Source organism: Giraffa tippelskirchi, chromosome 2 (genome assembly GCF_054371585.1).
Source record: "Giraffa tippelskirchi isolate mGirTip1 chromosome 2, T2T-mGirTip1v1.2.pri, whole genome shotgun sequence".
NCBI classification, from domain to species: domain Eukaryota; kingdom Metazoa; phylum Chordata; class Mammalia; order Artiodactyla; family Giraffidae; genus Giraffa; species Giraffa tippelskirchi.
Genome location: NC_137276.1, coordinates 206,436,105 through 206,463,024, shown reverse-complemented (window position 1 = coordinate 206,463,024; position 26,920 = coordinate 206,436,105). Strand labels below are relative to the sequence as shown.

The 26,920-nt window shown below is 35.1% G+C and overlaps 1 protein-coding gene across 2 annotated transcripts in view; it reads left to right on the top strand.

Moving 5' to 3' along the window:
- The window catches only part of ROBO2 (roundabout guidance receptor 2), a 642,112-nt gene that overhangs the window by 470,448 nt on the left and 144,744 nt on the right, over positions 1-26,920 (top strand). For both annotated transcript variants that reach the window (XM_081552579.1, XM_081552570.1), the window contains exon 5: positions 3,643-3,781. In XM_081552579.1, the coding sequence (XP_081408705.1) occupies positions 3,643-3,781 (139 nt within the window). The remainder of the gene's footprint in view (positions 1-3,642; positions 3,782-26,920) is intronic.

The window sequence follows — 26,920 nt, the reverse complement described above, 5'->3', positions numbered from 1 at the left end:
AATAAATATTTTGACCTTACTGTTTTGTATTCTCTTCTAATTCATCTCCCACAGATCTGCCAACATGATCCTTTTCATATGGTTATTAGAAATGATGCTTCCTTACTTAAAATGTTTCAACATCTCACTATTGCCTTAAGTGCAGAACTCACATTCTTTGACATGGCATACAAGGCCTGTCACAGTCTTGCCATTTACCAACTAAGTAACTTCCTCTCTCCACTTTTCTGGTGAAACCAAGCTGCTGACTCTTCACCAGATACCACACTCAAAGTCTGGCATAAAGGAAGTTGCATTAACACATACTGAATGATGGGGTGAATGAAGGAAAGACTTCTCTTAGTTTGCTCATCCATAAACCAAGTTTTAGGACAGTTCCCCTTTTAAAATCGGAGGGAGCCAGAAGGAAACTCTGACTGATGATTTCTCAAGCACTAGTGATATCTACAGTAGCCTGGCTCTCTTTTAATATTGGGTTATTACAGCTTTTGAATGAACTGACTGAATATCCCTACATGATAGTGAAAAAAAAATCAATCCTACTTTCTATGCCAACTCTTTTTTTTTTTCTATTAATATTCCACTTTCACAAGAAGATGCTGATCCTATTGCCTATTATATACTGCCAGAAACAATAGCTCAATATTAACTATGCCAGAACTAAAATACTTGACTGGTGCACATAGTGGTCAGTCATCTAAGGATAACACTAAGTAATTCTATCCAACGTGCAGATTTCTTATGTTGTCAGGGGGGCACACTTATAGCTAATTGATTCTGACCACCTAAAATCTTTTGAAGCAAACTTTCCCACAAGTGTTTTGGATTATTTCTAAATCCTGTATTTAAAAGCTCTTCATGGTAAAGTCCCATGAGCCTTGTTTTATGTCCTGGGATTTTGGGAGCCAGTGTACAAATACTTGAGTATGTGCAGATCTGTGTTTAAAGAAATTGATCGCTACTGTCTGCTTCACTGTGGCGAGATGAAGTTATCTTCCTCTTGAATACCAACGATGGTTGACTTTATTGCATTAAAATATCCTTCTGTAGTTTACACATTTGTTTGATAAATATGGATCTCAATTTAATCAATAAAATCATATACGTCCAGTCTGTACTCAACATATGTTATTTGATGTGCTGTATTTTTCTTTAAGATTTCTTGCTGAATATGTTTCAATTTTTATGCCACTGTATTCACATTTTTAAATTGGGTTTGAAACTAAAGTTCTAAGAGACTAAATATGGCCATATGGTCAGATAAATTGTGTCCACTCCCTATGGATTTCATTTTTCTTTTACTTGACCTCTTTTTCTACTTCAGTAAGTAGCAGTACTATACTTGCCTGTGATTGAGAGACCTGGGCCAATAAAAAATTAAATGATAATTTTCTCTGTATCAGGTTATTATAAAAAACAAAGGAAACTAGACAAAGAATTGAAGTATTTATAGATACATAAATCTACATTTTGTTTTATACTTCTCTTTGGTAGTGAGATTCTTATAGCAGGGATTTATTTTTTTCCATGCTTTATTTAGATGAGTGCTAAAATCCAAATTAACAGTGCTAGGTACAGGTTAACAGCAAAAGAATAAAGAACAAAAACACTAAAACAGAATACTAGAGAAATAAGCAAACATATATTATGTTTTTAAAAATGGGCAAATATCTGGAACACGTAGGAGAAAAATTAGAAGTAGCCTTAGAAAATTATGTATGAGAGTAAATAGTTTTCAATAATTACTAATGATATTGTCTTTTTATTTAAGAAAAATTGGTTTGACAGTTTTTTTTCAGACATACAAAAAAATCAAGTAAACAGTTTTTGCATATGAAGTGAAAACATTCATAGAAGTATTAAGTGTGTGTAAGTAAGTGTGAAGTTGCTCAGTCGTGTCTGACTCTTTGTGACCCCATGAACTGTGGCCTACCAGGCTCCTCCGTCCATGGGATTCTTCAGGCAAGAATACTGGAGTGGGTTGTCATTTCCTACTCCAGGGGTTCTTCCCAACCAAAGGATCAAACCCAAGTCTCCTGCACTGCAGGCAGACACTTTACCCTGCTAGCCACCAGGGAATCCCATGGAAGTATTAGGTCCTTAGCAAATGGATAACCTTAGTTAAAAAAATTTAGGAACAGACCACTTGACCTGCCACTTGAGAAACCTGTATACATGTCCGGAAGCAATAGTTAGAACTGGACATGGAACAACTGACTGGTTCCAAATAGGAAAAGGAGTACGTCAAGGCTGTATATTGTCACCCTGCTTATTTAACTTATATGCAAAGTACATCATGAGAAATGCTGGGCTGGATGAAGCACAAGCTGGAATCAAGATTGCTGGGAGAAATATCAATAACCTCAGATATGCAGATGACACCACCTTTTGGCAGAAAGTGAAGAGGAACTAAAAAGCCTCTTGATTAAAGTGAGAGAGGAGAGTGAAAAAGTTGGCTTAAAGCTCGATATTCAGAAAACTAAGATCATGGCATCTGGTCCTGTCACTTCATGGGAAATAGTTGGGAAAACAGTGGAAACAGTGTCAGACTTTATTTTGGGGGGCTCCAAAATCACTGCTGATGGTGATTGCAGCCATGAAATTAAAAGATGTTTACTCCTTGGAAGGAAAGTTATGACCAACCTAGATAGCATATTAAAAAGCAGAGACATTACTTTGCCAACAAAGGTCCATCTAGTCAAGGCTGTGGTTTTTCCAGTAGTCATGTATGGATGTGAGAGTTTGACGGTGAAGAAAGCTGAGTGCCAAAGAATTGATGCTTTTGTACTGTGGTGTTGAAGAAGACTCTTGAGAGTCCCTTGGACTGCGAGGAGATCCAACCAGTACATCCTAAAGGAGATCAGTCCTGCTTGTTCATTGAAAGGACTGATGTTGAAGCTGAAACTTCAATACTTTGGCCACCTCATGCGAATAGTTGACTCATTGGAAAAGACCCTGATGCTAGGAAGGATTGGGGGCAGGAGGAGAAGGGGAAGACAGAGGATGAGATGGCTGGATGGCATCACCAACTCGATGAACACGAGTTTGGGTAAACTCCTGGAGTTGGTGATGGACAGGGAGGCCTGGCGTGCTGCGATTCACGGGGTTGCAAAGAGTGGGACACGACTGAGTGACTGAACTGAACTGATGCTTATGTTGAGAACACAACTCGTTTGTTTTCTCTAGCATTGTTGATAGAATATTAATATTTGTTTCCTTTTAAATATTTCCACTGGTTTCAACTTTCAGTTTTCCTTCTCTGAGTCATTGTAGTAGATGCAAATAATGAAAATAATCATTTTTATCTCTTTTCTTTTTTTCTGTGGAATTCCGTGTTCAGATTTTTATGACAAAATCCACATGATTTAGCTCAGAAATTCACAGAAGAATCAGTTTTATTTTCCAACCGATAGTATGGATTTATATACAAACCGTAGCTATTTATGTGTTCCAGAATATTTCATTTTATACAGTTACGTTAATAGGTTCCATGACTCCTTATCAAGACAGTTGAGCTGTAAAATTTGGTGTTTATGTACCAAAAATAAACCACATGTTTTTTATGCTTTTTTCATAATGCACTTAAAATATGGCCAATATTCATTTCATTTTACTGTTTGTTTGGTTTTTTTTCCCCCTAAGAACGACCCACATTTCTCAGGAGGCCAATTAACCAAGTCGTGCTGGAGGAAGAAGCTGTAGAGTTTCGTTGTCAGGTCCAGGGAGATCCTCAGCCAACTGTGCGGTGGAAAAAGGATGATGCAGACTTACCGAGAGGAAGGTAAGAATGTCGTATGTATGGAAAATTGTTAGATGACCATTGAATAATTAGACAAGAAAAAGACAGCATTAGTTGTACCACCAAACACTCTTATATTTTGGTGTATTATTTTCACACATGACTTTTACATTTGCAAGCCAAGTATCTGCTGTTTTATATACTGAAGTCATCTAGGCTTTTGAAGTCACTCTTCCATTGAATTTTCACAAAGATGCCTGACCCTTCACTCCATCTATTATCCTCCATTATCAAGGATTCCTGAAGTACACTCTCTCTTTCTCTCATGACCCTATCCAGGTCTTCCATTATATTCCTGCTGATTTCCTAACCACCAACCCACCCCAACTGTATCCTTCAAATACTGCTCTGTTCCCTAAGCAACAGAAAGCTGCTGGGTATAGTGGATTGTAGGGTCTGCAGTAAAACAGAGATCTCATTGAAGACAAGAATGAAAAGGCATATCACTATCCACAGAGGGGATTTTCATTTAAGGGCTTCCTGTCATTTTCTCATTTGTCATCTTTTCATGGAGAACTCTTCCAACTCTTTTCTGTTCTTCTTATCACAAAACCCAAAACCTAGTCTCTCATCTCTCTATGATAAGCCCAGACATGCTTGTAATCTTTTCTGAAAGTAAATATAAAACGTTTTTGTAGTCTAAATTCTCCCAGGACCTTGCCTTTTATGATCAAATAAATCAGCCAAGTTTTTTTATTCCTATGTAACAAGTGAGTTTAGCTATAAATTTGTTTTGCCTTCCTCCTAGTCCTGTCTTCTGAAACTATGGCATCACACCTACTAAAATCATGATCTGCAAAAAATTGCATATCCTGTCTTTTGCTAATTTTCTTACCTAAAAAAGAAATTAGGTTTCATTCAAATGTCTGAGTATAAACGTACTTTCATGGAACTGAAATTGCCTTTTTTTGTGCTTTCACTGGGACTGCTATTGATTCTTCCCTGAATGTATACATTCATTTCAAAATCTCGATTTTATATATCCCTAGGTCTATGACATTATACTTTCTAAAATCACATCTTCAACAGCACTGACTTGAAATGGACCAAACATTTTAAATAGTGAGAGGTTCCTTTGCAATCTACTATAGGAATGAGACAAGTGAAAATTTTAATTTGCTTAGCTTTCAGCATAAATAGTAGAGAAATAGACTTGATGTTTCTTTTTTCACTTTGCTGTCAGATATCTTCCTGACACCAGGCCATCCCTGGTGGCTCAGGTGATAAAGAATCTGCCTGCAATGTGAGAGACCTAGGTTTGATCCCTGGATTGGGAAGATCCCCTGGAGGAGGGCATGGCAACCCACTCCAGTATTCTTGCCTGGAGTATCCCATGGACAGAGGAGCCTGGTGAGCTACGACTGAGCGACTAAGCAAAGCACAGTCAGATATCTTGTTTTAAAGGAATGCTGCTAGGAGAGGTTTGACTTTCTCAGTGGAGAAGCCTTTTGAAAAGCAAGTAGAGGTGATAAATCTGAGTTGCTGGAGTCCATTTTCTACAGATACTCTAACTTTCCACAAATTTGACGGCACTTTGTGTATAATTTTAAAATGTTGATGTAAGACTAAGAGATTAATTATATTGTAAAATTAGCATAGACAAAGATTAATTTTCAACTACTAGAAATAAACGCCTTGTCCATACAAAATCTCTCATTTAGGGATAATTTTGGATTCACAGAGAAAATTCAAAGAGATAGTTCAGAAAATCCCCATATTGTTATCTTATACAACTATGAAAGATTTATAACTCATAACAGACAAATGCAGGTACATGATAATGAAAGTTTATACATTGTTTTGATTTCACTAGCCTTCCTCTTCTTCCAGGATCCTATCTGGGGTATTTTAGTTGGATGTTATAGGATACTGCAGTAAGTTGTCATGTTTTCCCAGTCTCCTCTATTCTATGACAGATTCTCAGTCTCTTCTTGTTTTGTGACCTTAAGCTGTTCTGGCCAGGTATCCTAAGAATGTTTCCAAACCTGGATGTGTCAAGTGTTTTCTCATAATTAGACTGGCTTTCTGGGGCTTTAGGAAGAGAGCTACAAAGAGTGCTACTTTTGTCACATGATTACCAAAGTTTACATGATATTCACATTACATCCCTGATGATCTTGATATTTTTAATCCTTAAATAGGATCCTATGGACAAAAGTTGAAAAAACAGAAAGTGGTAGGGGGGAATTACATTTTAATTGGTCTATGTGTTTGAATTCAGGTAAAATATAGCTTAAGCCTAGTTTGATTTGTTCCCAGATTGCTCTAGGTGTTAGGTCATAAACCTGACAACTGTATTTGCCACAATAGTCTCCAAATCTTGCCCTATTCATTTGTTTCAGAGCTCAAATGATACATGTAAAGCAAATAACAGCATTAAAACTGCATTTTATGAACGTCTGATATAAAAACCTCTAAAGGCAAAGTTGAAATTTTTGAAATCATACCTCTACTAACTTCCCTTGAAACATTTCATAGGTTTGTTCTCTATATTCTTCTATTACTGGCATGAGACGACTACAGTGCTTTGTGTGACCAGCTAAATATTTTTAAAGTATTAGGCAAATGGAAATGCTGTGTAAGCTTTAAAATTGTATGTTAGAAAGGCTTAAAGCAAGGATCAGTGCAATGTAGAAATTGAGGTCAGTATTTTTATCATGATAAAAGCCATGTAATTTTTCTTGAAATCTCAATCTTTAAATGATATTTCAAAGAAGCTTATTCATTCTTAGCTTTGTATGCATTAGCATAAGCTTCACTTTTGCATAATGAGGGGGAAGGAGACCTCTTTACTTGGTGACAAATAACAGTAATGACTTTTAACCACCCATAGCCTAAATCAACAACATTGATTCTATTACATTATTTAGGTCTCAGACTAGGGAGATGGCCATTGTTCTTGTGTAAGCAATTGTGTGGAGTGGTGTGGAGGATGACATTTCTTTGGCTTAACATTTAATGTAATTTGAATGAGGTTTATGTAGTAGTTCATGCTTAACACATTTATAGTAAAGCTTTGTAGGGCAGCTGCATAGCCTGTAATTACTATGTAAGTAATATGTGACTATTTTTCTTTTGGAGACAAGAAAAGCTTTTCAGTTCAAGTTTAAATTTATGAAATGCTATGATAGCTATTTAAACTTTCAACACAGACAAAGGTATCTGTACCAACCTTTCAGTAACCGGAGATGAATTAACAGAGTATTTTTTTTTCTTTGCTGTGAAAATATTTTAAAGTAATACCCGTGTACCTCTTTCTTTGATTTAGTCCTAAATTTCTGACCTTTCTCAGTAACTATCATTAATGAAATTACAGTTTACCATTGGTGCATTATACTAAAGACATTTTTTGCTGTAATATTTCAGTGAGGTTGGTTAATAGTAATCCCCATGTATAACAATAACCTTGATACCCAACCAGGGAAGAGTTATTTATCTGGACATTTTCCATATGACAAAGAGACAACTGGAAGGACCCTTCATTTTATATAAGTACTGAAAAGCGTGAAAGTGTTTGTTGCTCAGTCATGTCTGATTCTTTGGGACCCCATAGACTATAGCCCACCAGGCTCCTCTGTCAATGGAATTCTCCAGGTAAGAATACTGGAGTGGGTGGGTAGCCGTTCCCCTCTCCAGGGAATCTTCCCAACCGAAGGATCAAACCCAGCTCTCCTGCTTTGCAGGAGGATTCTTTACTGTCTGAGCCTCCAAACAAGCCCTCACTTTATATAAGCTCCCGTTAAAATGTTAATCGCTGTGTTATCCCTGTGGTAAATGTACAGTGAGGCCAAACAAACCAAAATGTGGGAGTTAGGACCAGAGAAAGTTTTTCTTCAGGGTTGCCTTAAAAAGCCTGAAGCTCCTGCAAGGGTTTCTGCAAAGCATTTTAAAAATCCAGGTGAAGAAGGGTAGTTAACATCTTCCATTTGGTGGGAGTTTTAGCATCTGTAAAACAACTCATGAAATGTGCATTACTTGGTACTTACCTTGGTACTTCAGAGAGGAGCTAAAGCATAGGATATGGAAGAAGATATCCCTGGAAAGCACCATAGGGTCCTGTTCAGCCACACTTCCAGAAACATCTTAAGATACTACTGTTTTCACAGTTGAAAGTTTCAGGAAGAAAAAGGAGGTCATTGCTTTTTTTGTGATTGTGCTGAGTATCAATATCTTCTTCTCCAGAGACTCTCAATATATATGTGCTCAACTAAGCTGACATCAGCTCATTTATTAGTCACAAGAATTCTACACACCACTGTGAAAATAAAGTGAGTAGGGAGAACAGAATGAGGGAATAAAGGGAAATATGTTCTGTAGTTCATAATGAGTATGTGTTTTAAAAGCACAGTTTTTTTCAAACTGTAATTTAAATTGTAGAAGAAACACTTTAAGTTTCACCTATGTTGTTAAGTACCTATTGTATTTATAATGCCCACTGATATTCTGTAAAAAGCAAGTCACTTTAAAGCAAGGTAAGTATACGATTATTGATTATTATTTTTATTTTATGTTAATCAAACTGAGTGATGTAGGAAAGTATTCACATACTGAAACATTAGTGAAAGTTAAACCAAAGTAGTTCTAGTGTCTTTCTTGGGTGCTGCATCTTTTTCTTCCAGGCAAACCTGGAGCTTTTTGCTAATTAGTACTCTTGGTGATCAGATTCCATCAATACATCTTTTCACAAAGTGTTTCTTATGATAGAAATTGCCCGTTTTGAGGAATGTGCCATTTTCTGCCATGGTTCATCATAGCATAGGAATAGTGTATATCTTGTAACGTAAAAAATATACATATGCTGAAGCTTTATGAGAAATAGCTTGTATTAATATAAAAGAAACATAATACTATATATTCACAACCAAAGACATAATAATAAAATTGATATATACCAAGAGTTTAATATTTGTGAAGAGAATAAACATACCTCTTCACTGCATTTGGGTAAGAAGCAGTTTGATTAATTAAGTTTTCTTATCTAGGCTTGTCATTAGAGCTTGTATTTCAGATAATTATTAAGCAAGCTTTTAAAGAATGGTAAACAGGATATTTAACATCTTGCATCAATCATATATCAGTATATCACCACTAGTTAGTTCCAAGATATTTTAATTCATTTTTATTTGTTTTCAACACTAACTCTAGAGTGACACTAACTTCCTCAATAAGGATCTAGAGTAGAGAAAGGAATGTTCATAGTATCAATTATTTTTGTCACATTAAAAAAATGTCATTTACTTTCTTATGTATGCCTGAGAATTTTAAATGCAGTTGATGGCTTGCCTACAGTGGTTATAATTCAAGAATATTTCATAAAAATAGAAAAGGGACTAGAGAAAAAGATTTTCAAGATATATAAGGCAAAATTCTATCAGTTTTCCTGAACCCACTGACAAATTCCTTTCTGTAAAGTGTGTCTATTTTAAGAGAGACTTGGAGTTCTTAGTTCCATGAAATGTGAGATTCACATAAATACATAATTCCTTAAGAAAAGGAACTGTATAGAACCACTTATAATTCCCCTTTTGTGGCATTTTTACAGAAAGTGGCTCTTTTTGCTTAGCCCTGGAAAATGTTCTTATATTAATTGTTTGGAAGCTCCATTGTTTAGAGCACGTGCTTCTGGGATGCAGAGATGCTGAACAGGTGCTAAGCTACACTGCTGAGGAGATCAGCCTTCTTCACATACAGTGTGTGTTTCAAGGACATGTGGTAATTTGGGCTAATGATAAATAACCACACTGATTAGGCTGACTGGTCAAGATTGGTCAATTAAAGTGGTTTTCAAAAGGAAAAAGAAAACTGAAAGCAAGAGAAAAGCAATGTTAATAAATATTGTACATAGCTTTTGTTAAAAAAAAAAAAAAGACTAATCCCTAAGATTCAGAAATACAAGGAAAAGTGTAAATGAGAATTCTATGATTTTTCAGCTATACAGATGTCTTTGTCATTGCTGCTTGAAAAAAAAAAAAGAAGAATTAGAACTGTCTGGGCCATTATTGTGGTATCTTTTAATACAACTACCAGTAACATAAAGAATATTTAGGTCATTGTCAGGGATGTTGGATTTTAGCCTTGTTCTGACACTGTTTGATCATTTATCCCTTTAGTTATACTCGCATGTTCTGGAAATGATGTTCAACAGATTTCTCTACCACTAACTAGGAGTGTGACCTTGAAGAAGCTATTTAAACTCTTTGTGTTTTATATCCGAAAGATATAGATGAGCAATGTAATGGGACTAATGATTGACCTATGCTTTGACTCATTTGTACAGGGTGAATGATTATGCCATCCATTCTACCTCAAAGGGTTATTAAAATGATATAACTAATTCAGAGTACTGGAAACATTGTACTGTGGGTTCATGTAACAGGTATCTCCGTTTTATAAATCCAACTGATTGATGGTGTTTATTAGTTATGTAGATAACTATAAATAAAAGATATTTAATTTTTAAAAATAGTACATAAAATGATTTCATAGAATAATTACACACTCTCCACGCTCTCGCTGATTGATTTCCATAGAAACACATAAAATATTATTGATTTAAGAGATATCACATTTGCTTTTAAATTGTATGGATTCATTTATAAGTTTTACCATCCCGTTTGCCAAACTTACAAGTTGCCACCCTTTCTCTACCTTTGGGAGACTATACATGGTTCAGATATTATATTCTAGCCCCAGTGCAATTAGACAACTGAAGCAAATTTCTCACATTACCTGGTACCATTTGTCTGCTGATAATAAGGAAACTACCATTTCTTACAATCTTTGTAAGAAGATTATGTAATGATAAAAGCAAGACTTACTATTTGCCATACATTGTTATAAATGATTTTTGTACATATTAATTTCATTATTTTAAACCATATTGTCCCAGCATAATAATACTCCCATTTGAGGGATGTGGCATAAGAAGTTAAAGTTGTTTCCAAAAACTCATTAATATGTGCATGTCTTGACTTGACAGCACTTGACTTAGAATCTGTCCAACATGAAACCTGTATTTTAAACTAATGAACTCTAATTATGTGATTATGAATTGTTTATGCAATTGAGCTGCTTAAAACTTTTACATTCTAGTTAAAATCTTAGGCAATTGGTTAGAATCACTGTATTATGAATGACTTTATAGGAATGCTAGATAGCATTACTGTTAAGGGTAGCTTTTAGACCAGTTTCATAACCCACACGTAAAATATCCTGGTGCTTTGAAAATCTAAACTTGGACCAGGTCAAGTTTTCCTCCTTGGAAGCTGAAAATACAGATTTTATTTATAAATAGAATTAATTAGCAATTTTCAAAGGGATGCGAATACGGTACCTTTTTCTGTTTTCATCAAATAGGTGCTAATAGTTGCTGTTAACACAAAACTAATTGCCACCTAGGGTGGGGAGTGCAAGTTGTCTCGTCCGGTGACCACATTGGCCCATCTGTTGTGAATTTCTGCTCAAGGACAATGCAGGAACTGGCATGCAATTTGGGTTCTGGCCAGTGGTCAGCTAACAAGCTGGGACACACTTGGAAGAAGAAATGCCTTGAAGTCAGAGATGCTCTGCTGTCCATTAACTGGCAGCTCCTGTGATGTGTGAGGGCAGAGCCAAGACCAGGTGCCAGTTTGCAGAGCAAAAGGATCTGCCTGAGTGCCACCTGTCATTGGCATGTGTGTGTTATCCCACCAGGGGCCACAGCAGGTGTGCTGCTTCCATCAAAGTGTGGCATGTTAGAGCATTCAGCTAGGCTGAGGTCGGGACCTTAGCCCAAACAGGAGGACAAGCCAGAGGCTTACCAGGAGGCAGTCATCACATCACACTGTATCCCAAGGGTGGGTATACTGGACACATTATTAGAGACACTCTTTCTCATACCTGGGCTGTCACTTTAATAAAATGTAAAAAGAAAAGAGTTCTATAATTGGCTTTATCAATATAGATCCTTGCCTTTAGAAGACAATTTGTGGTTAGAATTACTTAGATGAGTTAATCACTCCATGAGCTTTTCAAATTAAGATATATTTCTGGTTGTTTTTTGCTGCCATTGTTGTTATTCCTAGGAAACTGAAGTGTAATGTGGAGCTGTAAGGTAAACTACAATTTAGGAGATGAATGTTCTTACCTTAGCTCTGTCATAATTCATCAAGTTATTTTAGGCAATGTATATTATGTGTATGAGTACCACAGTACACATTTGCAAAATGTATAGGTTGCCCTGGATGACTTCTGTAGAACTTTTAAATTCTGAAATGGTCTGACTCCATGAATAGCAACAATGCACAAGAATTTGAAGAGTATGCCAATACTTTTATTTAGGAAAAATTCCCTAAGATTTGAAATGAATGAGCCTAAAAAAATATTAAAATCAATTTTATACCCATTATCAATGATGCCTACTTTTTATGTTTTGCATGTATCTTCTCAGATTTCTATGTGTAAAGGGATTTTTTTAATCCAAAATTGTTTTTGACCCTGCCTGAATTCTTATCTAAATAGTCTATTTAAAAACTTTATTTAAAGAGTTTATTAGACTTTATTTAAAAAGCCTAGTACTGATTCAAAAGAGTTATTTTTAATTGCATTTTCCTTTCTCATAATAATAATAAATTATATTTACTTAGTATTTATTCTATATCAGACCTACTTTAGGCATTTTACATTAATACACTTATCTTCAGGACATGATATAAATATTGTTATTCTCCCAATATTGCAAATGAGAAAAATGAGGCCTAATGAGGATCAAGGATTTCTGGCTCTAAAATCTATACTCTTAACCACTACTTTGGGGTACCGGATGGGAACAACTTTTGTCCATTTCCATTGGGACTGAAGATTAGAAAAATAGAGCTTGGTTAATGCTTGAAACATTTAGAAGTGTCACTTTCATCAGAGTCACAAAATATATCTGTGTAGTAAAGTACATAGCAAAGATTTTATACTCTTCATTATAATGGTACTTAAAAGCAATATAAGTAATTTATTATATCAAATAAATTTATCTTCAAAAATTTACTATTTTCTACCACCAACTGAAAGTTATACCTATCTTTATTCTCACAAGAATATTTTAAATTAATATATCCATGTTCTTCTGAACAGTGTATCTAGGGGAAAAAATTAAGTAACAAGAAACACATCAGAAGCTAAAGAAATGCTTGCCAGGTGAATTAAATAGCATGAGTAAAGGATAAATACTAGAACTATGAATTCGTCTAGGGCATGATAATTTCACTCTTAGGCCACTTTTGAGTTTACTAAGAGTAGTTTTTAATGTTTTCTTGATAATATTTGATTATCAACAGTTCCATGGGCAGTTATGAATTGAAAGGCTGAACTGTGTTCCAGATTTTATATTTCCTACAAACATATATGTTTGTAGGAAAACATATATTAACACGTGTTTATATATATAAATATATATATATATATATATATATGGGCATGTGTGCTCAATTGCTTCAGTTGTGTACAACTCTTTGCAACCCTATGACTGTAGCCCACCAGGCTCCTCTGTCCATGGGATTCTAAAGACAAGAATACTAGAGTGGGTTGCCATGTTCCAGGGGATCTTCCCAACCCAGGGGTCAAACCTGCATCTCTACATTGCAGGCAGATTCTTCACCTTCGAGCCACCAGGGAATCCCATATATATATTTTACTTCTTATAATTGTCCCTTTGGGAAGGTTGCTGCTTGACCTAGATATTCAAGTTAACCGGTATGAATTGAAAGAGAAAAGGGAAAAAAAAATAATAAATTGAAACCCAGTATTATGGTGACAAGATAAATGAGGATTATATCTTTGTTAGTGTGTGAAAAAGATACAGCTGCCAAGGATAAGAGATAAAAGAATGCTTCCAAAGCATGTCAGAATCTACTCTACCACAAAAGAAGCAATTCCTAGTGAAATCTATTTTAGTTGGTATTTAGTATTAATTCATTGGCGCTTCATCCTAAAAGACCATATTTAGGCAGGGGGAGTTGTGACTGGGACACAGTGAACCTTTCCTAGTAAATTAAAGTACTTGAAGTTTCTTCTTAGAAGGTGATTGACCAATCATGTAGATCTATGGAATAGCCTTGTGACAAAATCTCAGTGCAGAAATTTTTGCTAGTTATTCTTATGAGCATAACTGTCACGATTGCAGAGGTTATTATAATATCTTTTAAACTCATTTCATCAAATATATAGTCATTGGCATCTTTATAAAGAATATCTGATTGAGTATTCTGTGTTATTGCAATTCATACAACATATAACATTTGTTATAAAAAGTGCAATAGAAACTATAAATAATCCATTTATTAACTGATATTATCTAATCATTTTGTCCAAATACTTATAGCACATTTAACAGAAACAAAAATGTCAATCAGAACTTTTACCTTTATTTGAAAGATTTCATAAAGAGTGTGAAAGAAAATACTTTGAACATAATTTATAGTAAGATATCAATTACCTCAAAGGAATAATGAAAATCTTCAAGGTAGAATAATAAAATATTATATTTCCATGAATTATTTCAAAAGTAACCATAGACATTAATCAAACATTTCTAGTGTGGAGACCTAACATAAAAAAATGAGTTTGCTCTCAAGAATTTGAGAAGGAAGGTAACAATTTTAGAGGAATGTATGAGATATAAAAAAACATTAATTATTAAATAAGGAAAATTATATACAGACTATGATGTACAAGACTCTTTAGGGTTTCAGAAAATAAAAGCTTCTCTATTCCCATGTGACACTAGAGATGGCCCTGAAAGGAAGAATAGAATTTCTATAAGTGGAAAGAAGACTATGCCAAGAGATGGACAGAAAATGAAAAAGCTTTGGTGGTGTAAGTGTAGGCCAACAGTTAGTGGTTTGGTTTCCGTGGTGGAGTGGCACTTAAGGCTAGCAAGGTTAGTTGAGGCTTAATATGAAAGCTTCTAAATCCAACTGAAGTGTTTATACTGAACCCTCTGTGAAATGGGGATTCACTCAGCACAGTGAATAGAGATATCTTCTTGTATCTATGCTTAGAAAATTGATATTTACGTTTATATGTAGTGTAATTTGGAGTAGAGAAAGTTTCAGCATAGGCCTCTTGGGTAGGAAGTTGTTAAAAAGGTAGTTTAGTGGGTACATTGGAGTATTTCTTGTGAATACACAAACATAGATATTTAGTGGCAGTACAAAGAAAAGTATCATTTTTTTAAATTAGAAATTGATACTATATCAGGGTTCATGGGAAAAAAAGAAGTTAAAAGTAATACTGAAATTTAAACCATTGTATGCCTGGATGAATAATAAGTCAAAAGATTTAATATAAATACTTTTAATCGTATATAATAGCATATGTGACTGAATTCAAGTTAGACATACTTGTGAGATCCAAGAGTATTTTTTCTCTGAGTTAAGGAGAAAAAAAATTGCCAAATCAACTATGATATGTCATCTCTAGTACAGCACTTTTACAGCACCATCTTTTAGGATTTTAAATAATTCAGCTAAATTCCATCACCTCCACTAGCTTTGTTCATAGTAATGCTGGTAGATGATTTCTAATTTCAGAGATTTAAAATATGAAAGATGTATGTCTTAAAATTCATTGTGGGAGTAGAAGTTAATGTTTACAGATGCTTTACATGCAAGTAACTGAACAATTATCACAGTTGCCTCATGAAAGAGGTATTTTTTTATTTATTTATTATTTATTTATTTATTTATTTTAGTTGGGGGCTAATTACTTTAAAATATTGTAGTGGTTTTTGCCGTACATTGACATAAATCAGCCATGGGTTTACATGTGTTCCCCATCCTGAACCCCCCTCCCACCTCCCTCCCTATCCCATCCCTCTGGGTCATCCCATTGCCCCAGCCCTGAGCCCTTGTCTCATGCATCGAACCTGGAATGGTGTTCTGTTTCACATATGATAATATACATGTTTCAATGCTATTCTCTCAGATCGTCCCACCCTCACCTTCTTTCACAGAGTTATAAGACTGTTCTATGCATCTGTATCTCTTTTTCTGTCTCGCATATTTTTATACTGTCTTTATTTTACAGTTGAGGAATCTGAGGAGCAAATTTCAGTGGTAACAGAGATTTAAATTCAAGCACTTTGGCCCTAAAGTCCACTCCCTTTAACTACTACACTAAAATGATTTTTTTTTAAAGAAAATTATATTAAGATAACAAAAAAGTATAATTTGGGGGGTCCCACTCACTTCATACATTGTTACACATGATTCATCTTTCCAATAATCTAAAAGTATGGATCTCCCCTTTTCACAAAGGAGGACGCTAAAGCTTATAGCCAATGAACTACACACTCAAGGTCACAGGACCCGTGGTTGGCAGAGCTGGAGTCCACCCTCAGATCTCTCTGGTATCATTATTGTAATTGTTTCTCTTTCTTCTGGACTTCCCAACTCCCTTCGCATATTTATCTCAACCTTATCTCCAGTATCCAGCCCTACATCTAATATGTGGGGCTCACCAAATACCCATTCATTGTAGTACAGTACTTCTCAGTTGGGACCAATTATACTTCTTCCTTTCTTAGAGGAACATTTGACAATGTCTGAAGGCACTTTTGGTTGCTACATTTGCGGGATTAGGTGCTACTGTCCCCTAGTTGGGAGAGGCTTCCATGGTGGCTGAGTTGGTAAAGAATGCGCTTGCAATTCAGGAGATCCTGGTTCTATCCCTGGGCCAGGAAGATCCCCTGGAGAAGCAAATGGCAAACCACGGTGGTAGTCTCAGAAATCCCATGAACAGAGCAACCTGGCAGGCTATAGTCCATGGGGTCACAAAGAGTAAGACACGATTTAGCAACTAAGCCACCACCACCACCACTAAGAATGTTGCTAAATGTCCTGTTATCATGCACAGCAAAGTCTGCCCAAAATGTCAGTAGTGCTGAGGCTGAGAAACTTGATTTAGTGGAGAAGATGAATCTGGGCTTTGCTCATCTCAATGCTATTTTATACGATTTTTATTTTTGTTTCTAATGTCAGGACAAAAATAATAGAATATAGTTCAAAGAAATAGATTCCAAAGATAATAGTCTTTTCTTATTGCCTTAACTATGAAGTTTACACCAGTGAGATGGACAGCAGATACCATGATTGGATTTGACATAAGCATGTCATTTCTGAACACAGGAAGACCCTTTGGTTCACTAATGACTTGAATGAACGTATAGTTTTGCATATTTTCTGGAATATATGAGGCAGGGAATTTTTCTTTACATTTTTCCTCATTAAATAGTTGCTGAATTGATAAAACTAGTTTAATAGCTTAATTAGAAAAATGTCTGAACCTTCATTTTCGTTAGACCTACCAAACCACAAGTTTTGTGACACATCTGATGATAAGTGCTCCTATGTCATTAAGTTGAATTTCTAAATTATTCCATATTCACATTTCACAAGGAAGTTTCTGTTTGCAGAAGGCAAGAAGAGAAAACCTTTCAAACCCTCCATAGCACTGCTCAAAATGAACATCTCTCTGATGATGTAGAAATCTTTCCTGTGCCTAGTGAATACCAATGAAGGAATATGTTCATACTGCAAGGACACTAAGTAGATGGCAAATTTGAAAGTCTGTTTTATCCCAAACTTGCAGTCCTTACTGCAGAGAGTTCATTCCCAACTCAGAAGGGTGCAAGAAGAGTGGGAAGTGCTCATCAAAAAATCTGGTCTGAGCTGTGACTTCTGTGGACTCTTTTGGATTTAATCTCTAAAATCCTTTTCTAAAAATACAGGAAGTTAAGATTAGTTTCTAACTAAACACACAACTGTGAGGTATACCAATTCTCCAAATCTGATGTTGCAGTTTCCAGTCCTATTGTAAAACCAAATCGTCTTAAGTGCATTTATGCCAATAAAATAATTATTTTCAGATTGAAGGATAATTTAACCAGCTCCACCACGCCATTTGTTCCAACATGGTGTCATTAATTGTGACATATTTGCACTTTTTACTCAGAAGGTTTCTGTTCTAATTAGTTAAAATAATACCTGCAATATTTAAAAAAGTGTTTAAAAGCAGTGCACTTAAGGTGTTGCAGATATTATTTTAATAGTCTGCTAATGGTTAGTGAAAAATTATCACAATAATAGTTGAATATTAAGGATAATCTTGAAAATAATTAAACATTCCTTTCTGATATTATCAACCAAATGAAAATCCCAATGTCTCTAGAATGGTTTGAACTTAATTTTATGAGTGTGGAAAGACAAGTACATGATTTGATAGTATATAAGTACACACTTTACATATGTATACTATTATGCATGCATATGCTGAGTCGCTTCAGTAGTGTCTGACTCTTTGCAGTTCTATAGACCATAGCCCACCAGGCTCCTCTGTCCATGGAATTCTCCAGGCATGAATACTGAAATGGGTTGCCATGGCCTCCTCCAGGGGATCTTCCCAACCCAGCGATCAAATCCATGTCTTTTATGTCTCCTGCATTGACAGGAGGGTTCTTTACCACTAGTGCCACCTGGGAAGCCCAGTATCAATACATAATAGAGGTTATCCTAGGCAAATATAACCAAAAGGCAGTGGGTCAATAAAAGTGTTGATATGAAGGAGTGACAGATATGGAGGAAGAGTTTCAGTCTGTAAACTAATTAATAGAGTAGGAATCATCTAAAATTTTAACAGAATCAGATATCTGAACTTCAGATTTCAAAGGCAGAGCCATTCCAATTGAGGACAAATTCCAGAATCTTGCTATGAGACAATGGCAAAGGGAGATGGAGACAATATCTCTGAAGGGCAGACATGAGAGAAGTGATGATCAGCTGTGGAAAATCTTACATGACATCTATTGGGCATTTTCCATATGCCAGGTTCAGGTCTCAACACTCTGAATGTGTTAACTCATTTAATCCTTACAACAGCCCTAGGGAGTAGGTCCTGATTAAATGTCATGTTTGTCAACTAGAAATTCTAAAGATTCCATTTGAAAACTGGATAACAGGATTGCTGTTCAATAGGAGAGGGCTTTTTGTTTTGCTTTTAAAATTTTGTTTTGTTTGTTTTGAGGATATGTAACTCTTTCCAAAAAAAATTATGTTTTTAGTAACTCAGGCCTGGGTAATTATTTGGAATGGCTGGAAGATATTCTCAACTTTTAGGAACACTCAACAGACAGCCCTAGCTTCAGTGATTCAAACCTGGAGGAATTTTAGTTTGGGGTGAGCAGGGTGCTTTGGCCTTTGTGGAAGGACTCAGCTGTAGTTTGGCTTAATTGCCCCGTCTCCAGAGTGGGGCTCTGGTTCCAAGATGGTCAATGTCTGGGATCCCTGGCAGTCATTCAAGGCCTTGTTGTTCAGGCCAAGTTATCCTATGGTCTGAAATGTGCTTTGTGTTAAGTCAACTGTTGTTATATTCTTATGGGTATTTTAGATATCTTTTTATGTTTGCTTCTTTCCTCTTAGCTTTTTAGTTGGAAAACACTAAAACTTCTAGTCTCTAAAGAGAGACTAGAAGAGGTGTTTTCCACTGGTGGGTCAAGCTCACAAGGGTGGAGCCAGCTTTGGTTAAGATGAAGATGACAAGGATAGCATTTATGGAAAGCAAAAATAAAAGGATAAAATATTGTTTGTTTAATGAAGACAGAGTCAGAATGGCATCATATTTCAAGTTTCATTTTAGCTTTCAGTATAAGCTTCCAGAAGAGAACAGCAAGTTCTCCTCAGGGACCACTTTTCTTTATAATTTCCCACCAAGTGTAATCAGAAAACCTTGTTTTCTTTCCTTCCCCAATGAATGTTATGTGAATTGTAATTTTTAAAAGATATCTGTTGTTCATACTGCTCTTAAGTGCTCTGCTCAGTCTTCCTTACAAAACCTGAAAGAATAAAGTTTCCTTCACCCAAACTATAAACATTAGCCTGCATTGTAATTGTAGATAAAATGAAGAGGGTGACCCTCATAGAATATCACATACAGACACCTTCACTTGATATCCCTTTGCCAGCAAAATAATGGCTTATTGTGTTCATTTCAGGGTCCCAGCTCTCAATTGTGATTTAAAAGCTTGATTTTGTGACACACTTTAAATATTATAGATTAAGAAAATATCACCTGGGATCTAGGCTACCAAGAAGTGCTTGCTGCTAAGTCGCTTCAGTCGTGTCCAACTCTGCGCGACCCCATAGATGGCAGCCCACCAGGCTCCGCTGTCCCTGGGATTCTCCAGGCAAGAATACTGGAGTGGGTTGCCATTTCCTTCTCCAGTGCATGAAAGGGAAAAGTGAAAGTGAAGTTGCTCAGTCGTGTCTGACTCTTAGTGACCCCATGGACTGTAGCCTACAGGCTCCTCCGTCCATGGGATTTTCCAGGCAAGATTACTGGAGTGAGTGCCATTGCCTTCTCCGACCAAGAAGTGCTTACATTAGTTTTAATAACAGTTTCAAGTATAGTCTGTGGAAGGATTTTCTTTGAAAAATTGTGAGCAGAGAGATGGAAAATTGAAACACTTTTCCTTTTTTCAACTGCCAAGTGTGAAAGAAGCAAAAGATTTAAATTTCTCCAAGAAGGTTTATGTTTTATAAAAGAATGCTTTGAGAAGTTGTAAGACTCTGATATATACTCTTTTTGAGCAATTGAAAAATATCACTGAGTTCTAATTGGCTGCATCTCCTTGTTCACTGTAATCTTTCTAGTGGTATTGATCAGTTGATCAGTATGACTCTAATTATTAGTGAATGAGTCCATTAGATTAGTGAGTGATTTTTTATCATAAAAATTCTTTTGTTGAAAACAAGACAATAGACTTTATCTTAACAAGGCAATAACATTATCATATTAAAGCTCCATAGTTAAATTTTCATTGCATTTGGAATAACAGAATGCCTATTATTACAGACGTTTCTTTATTTTCTGAAACAATCTAAAAGGTGTCAGGTGATCTTCAGCTCTTTTGATTGAGTGCAAGTATTTTGAAAATTGAAAACAAACTTTTCAAGTCTCCCTAAAAGGAAAGAAACATTTACTTCTGTAGACATTAAATATTTCCTGGTTCAATTCATAGTTTTTACAATTGACCAACTTAATGATTAATAAAGCAGATACGTAATAAAATTTTAAGTGCTAATTCAAAACACTCATTTTAGAATTGAAGCCAGACATCTTATAATAAGGAGTAGTAGGTGATTTCAAAAACTAAAAATGCTGAGAAAATAAATTTCCGTCCTGAAAAACAAAGGTGCTTTTGAGAAGAGAGCAGTCACTCAGGAAGTTTATTAGTGCAGAGCCCTCACATAATTCAAACAAGGCAATGAGATACAAGGACTTGAACTGAACATAGTAAAATTCCAGTTTGTAATAGAAAATGTAGTATATTTCCTTTTGTCTTTTCTCTTCCCAAATTCTGTAGCCCATTGTGGAAGATTTGGAGGAGGTGGTCCCTATATTATCTTAATTATATTCATAAAAGCCAGAAAATCATTAGAAGTTCCTACTCTAGAAGCCTAAGGTACATTGAGGATTGCAAAGTATGAGAAATGTATAACATGTAGTTATGTTGTAAAATATTGTCAGTTTTCAAAATCCTTTTATGGTATTTTCAAAGTAAATATAAATTTATAGGAAATCTTCCTGCTGGTTGTAAGAGGTTTCTTTTCGCAGGAAGAAATAATATAGATACTTTCTTTAAAATTTGGAAGTGATTTTAGAATACTTTAAGAAGGTACTTCGTTTATTAAAAATCAATAATATTTTCTCTTTTGAAACACTTTTAAGTATATTCATTCAGTGTAAGATCACACACAAACATAACCTTACATACAAACTGTTGTTTTAAGTATTAAAATAAATTTATTTTGCTTGGTTTATTATTTAGCAGAACAGATGGTAGTGGTTTGACACAATTCAGTTCTCTTTTTCTCTTGTTGTTTTCTTTTGGGGGAAAAAAAACAGCACAAAAACCAGAGCTTCTTTTCCCACTTTGTCACAGCTGGTTACCAATCAATCTCAATTCACGGTACAGTGATGATAGCACATGATGTCCAGGGGCCAGATATGATTGGGTTACATTTTTCAGCAGTGTTTCATATCAGAAAAAAAAAAAAAAGATATCTTTATATGGGGACTGTCAGCACATGATTGTACCACTGTCATTAATCAAACCTGGCAACAATGACTGCATTTATACAGGTCTGAGACTGGCATATTTCACAATCAGAATCACCCAATTTCTGTTAGGATTTCCTCTCCAGTAAAGTTTTTTCATGTTTCCTTTTTTCTTATTTTTAATTAAAGTCAGAAAATACCTCCTACATGTTGATCATATCTGAAAACTAGCTCTTTTATACCAAAGTATGCTCTGGTTACTACAAATTTATTCTCCACTGTGTAAAGAAGGGGATTCCCAGGTAGCTCTGTGGTAAAAAAAAAAAAAAAAAAAAATTCCAGTGCAGGAGATGGAGGAAACACAGGTTTGATCCTTGGATCGGGAAGAAGCTCTGGAGAAGGAAATGGCAACCAACTCCTGCAATCTTTTTTTTTTTTTAATTAGTTTATTTTCTATTTTTTAACTTTACAATATTGTATTTGTTTTGCCATACATTGACATGAATCCACTGTGGGTGTACATGTTTTCCCCTTCCAGACCCCCCTTCCACCTCCCTCCCCATCCCATCCCTCCGGGTCATCCCAGTGTACCAGCCCCGAGTACCCTGTATCATGCGTCAAACCTGGACTGGCGATTCCTTTCACATATGATAATTTCCATGCTTCAGTGCCATTCTCCCATATCATCCCGCCCTCGTCCTCTCCCATAGAGTCCATAATACTCCTGCAATCTTGCCTGGGAAACCCACGGACAGAGGAGCCTTGCAGGCTACAGTCAATGGGATTGCAAAAGAGTCAGATGTGACTTAGTGACAAAACAACAGCAATGTAAAGAAGGCTAAGAGCAAATCAGAAAATTTTAGCTACATTAGATTGTTTAATAAAACAGTAATTTCAAAGTGTATATATTTTGGGAAACACATTTGTGAACCGCCTATGATTACAGTTGGTTTTAGAGTAATACTGAGAAAAAAATATTGATAAAAGTTACTTTCTGGAGTTTTTGAGATTCTGAACACAGAGTCTGATGCAGAAATACACACCTGCCCAAAGCGCACACACACAGAGCAGTAAACACACACATCAAATGAAAAAGGTGTGTTGCTCTGTGTTAGAAAAATGAATGGACACTGATGCATAGGACATCGATTTCAACCTGTTTATAACTCGAGATCACAATCTCAGTATCTTCTTTTATAAAATGGTGTTTGGAAATAGGCATTTTCTCTAAGTCATTTATTGTTGTAAAATCTTATATGAATTTCAGCTGTAAACTGTAAAGATCTCTTTAAATATAAGGATCTGTTATTTATAATCATATTAGTAATATTTGCTCTCTAGGGAAAATTAATATTTCCCCAGTTATCCAATCAAATAGTGTAAAGCATCAATGAGATTACTATTACCAGATTACTACCACCAGAAAGAAATAAAAGAAATAAGGTCACAGTTATTGGACCTACGGACGTATTTGACATCTAATTGCTTGTGAAACATGTACTTTTAGGAGGCAAATCATTGTCTCAGAGACATCGTGACCTGTTAGAAAAAGCAGAGATACTCATGACAATTTTCCCCCTGACTATAATTGTCTCAATGTGTATGACCTTGGGAAAGGAACTTTATCATATTTTGCCTCAGATTGCCTAAATGTGAAAGTAGCAATGAGCCAAATGTTTACTTCTTTCTGGGTTTTGAAGCTACATACACATAATTTCTTTAAAACCAACCCTCATATATCTTAAATTTTTGGTGGTAAGAGCTGATTTGATCACGATTATATGTGTATCATTTCTCTGACCTGAGATGCATCTTACTGTGGAAATTGACAAAGGTACCATGACATGCTTCAGTCTCCTGGATTGTGGGTGTTGTCAGGGCTCAGGCTACAGACTGGCACAGTGGTTCAGTCATGTTGGAAGGAGCAGCACTGTCTCTAGTTTACAGTTGAATTAGATCCCCGTAGGCCCTTTTATGAAGATGAAAAAGTGTGTACTTTGGAGGAAGACAGACCTTGAAATCCAAATTTCTATGTAAAAGTGTCAAAATTTTGAATATCAGTTATTTCAATAATTTTAAAACATTAGTGAACCAACACACACACACACAAACTTGCTTTCATACAGATTTCAGTCCACAAATGAGCACATTGCAATTAGGATTTTACAGTATCTAGTGTAAATTTCTGTACTCATACCATGGGGCTTGAACTTCTAGTAACAACTCAATTTTGTGGGAGCAGCTGCCATTTGTGTAGTATATCCTTTTAATTTCCCTCTATAGAATCATTTATCATGACTCTTTAAAAAGTGAATCCTTATACTTTCTCTTCATTGAAAGTTGTAACCACTGTAATATAGTTGATGAAGAATGTGCCAGGAGAGCTAGTATTTAATATGGTCTAAACTTTTGCTACCAACGAATTCCTAGACTCTGAATAACAAAGTGTTATTTTTATAATCTTAAAATGAGGACATTATACTAGACACAATAACTTTTCAATTTTTCCCTGTGTCTCAGAATTTATAATCTGCTGGTTTCTAGAAATAACCAGTATTCTCTTATATTTTCATAATTAAACATCCTTTACCCCTCTTATCCTAAAGGTATTTTATTTAAGCTTCAAGAATTCTTCTTTAATATTGATATTTGGGGATTTTTCTAAGTATTTCCATGTTCACAGATTCATATTCTTCATGGATTTCTAGACTTAAATAGTATATTTTTAAGTTATTATTTTTACACATGAAGAGTTCAAGTCAATGTATGTCACCTTTTCAATTTTTATGTCTCTAGTTCCTTTCTTGATATGTAAGGAGTAAAACTGAACATTATATTCTAGGTTCCACTATGCCATATTTTATAAAAGTGTAAAATTAAACTATATAATTTCTGGTTGAAGTTTATATGCCTAAATTGTCTAATTTTCTAAATAGGATATAGTAACTGTATTCCTTACCTACCAAAATTGTTATGAGAATATATTAAAAAGTATATTTAAGAACAGTATGCAAATATATTTTATTGTCATTATTTAATAATACATGTTATTAAAACCACTCTAGTTGCTGAAATAATTTTAATATACTCAAAAGAATTGAACAAAGCACAAAACTTTACTTGGTTCTCCCGTAGTCCTCACATTTGTTTAAAATAGTCTTCTAGAATTATTTCATTTATTTTGGTGCAGAGAGTTTTATTTTTCATGTTACTAATTTACATACAGAAATTTATAATGATAATATGTAACTCAAATGTCTACATTGCTGATCAGGATTTGCTGACTCCTTTATTTTAACTCTATCTCCATAGTAGCATTTATGTATTAATTTTTCTGAGTGTTAACATTTATAATATTTTGTTTGATTTAACCTACACTTCAAAACTAATTGCTGATATATAAAACTAATAACATTACTTTGTTTCTTGATATAATTGAGTTCTGTATTTCATATTTATTTACCTTTTAATTTACTAATAACCATGCTATGAAAGAACTACTGAAGAATTTTAAGCATTTGTTGGATGGTTCATGATTCATTCAATAAGCATTCATTGAGCATATCCAAGATGTCAGGTGCTATTTGCTGGGGTTCGGGGTATATGGTTTGGAACAAGAGAGAACCAGTTAGCGTTTTCATGGAGCATAGGTGCTCTTGAAAACTAGGAAGACAATAAACAAGCAAGCAAAAGCTTGATAGAGGTATATTCTGTGAAGATAAAAAGTACTAAATGTAACAAAAATATGAAAACAAATAATAAAAACAACTAAAATTAATTTTAGAAAGTAACTGATGAGCAGAGAACCACTTTACATTGTTTGGACAGGAAGACATCTTTGAGTGAATATCTGAGCTATCTTGAAAGTCAAGAATGATCAGCAATGAACACTGCAGGGGAAGGGCATTCCCTGAAATTATAAGAGAAGTACAAAGAAACAGTGGTAATTAGGAAGTTATGTTAAGCAAGGGGGAAAAGGCCACGTGGTTAGAAGAAAGTGATCAAGAAGTTGGATAGATCATCAGAAAGTCTCGAAAACCAGAGTCTGCTCTTAACCACTTGGTTATGCTCTTGGATGTTAAAAGCTCTATGTTGGGACTGTGGCTGTAGCAGTGAGTGAAGCAGACAGGATCTCACCTTTATCAAAATTTGGTTTATCAAAATGGACAATACGAAATGTGAGCTAGTGCAAAATGATTGGTGTAGCAATCTTTTTTTTTTGTTTGTTCGTTTGCTCTCTGGGGGTTGGTGGTGGGTTTTTGTTTGTTTTGTTTTAAGGAGAGAATAATCATAGTTTTCTAGTGCGGTAATGGATAGCTTCAAACAAGAGTGATGGATAATAAGGCTTCCTTCATGACTTATGACATTGTAAATCAGTGGAAGTTTAACCCAAAACATGCAGACAGAAAAGGAACTACCACAATTAGAGGATGGAGGCTGAAGGAGCAAGGATTGTTGAGTTTAGTTGTCATGCTTGGTTCATAAACATTGCTGTTCATAGAACTTTTATTAGGTCCATGCTTCAACTTGAAATCATGATAAGCTATTTTATTCTTTTAGCTGAAACTGGAAGTAGAAGAAATCTAATTATAATAGTCTTCATTGAAAGCCTAAAATGTTTCTTGGTCCTTGAAGCAATAGAAAGTCAGTTAGTTGTGATCAGCTGGAACCAATTAAAGCAATATTTTGGAAGTATAGCTTTTACAGTGTGGTGTGTATGGGGGAGACAGTGTGATCAGCTAGAAGATACTGTAAAATTGCATGTGTGAAATAACAAAGACCATCAGTGAAAATCAAGAAGAAAAATCAGATATGAAAAGAATGTAAAGATACCTTCTTTATTTGAATAATTTCTTTGAATCTAATAAGAGCATATTCATATGCAAGCTCTTAAAAATTCATGTTAAAATTTTTTAGAGTTTTTTTCTGAACTAGCATGTCAGTGTACTTGTTAAAGAATAGAAGTGTGACAATAAATGTTTGTTAAAGAGCTGAGGGTGTGTATTTCCAGAAATCACTCGAAGTCATGTTGATGTT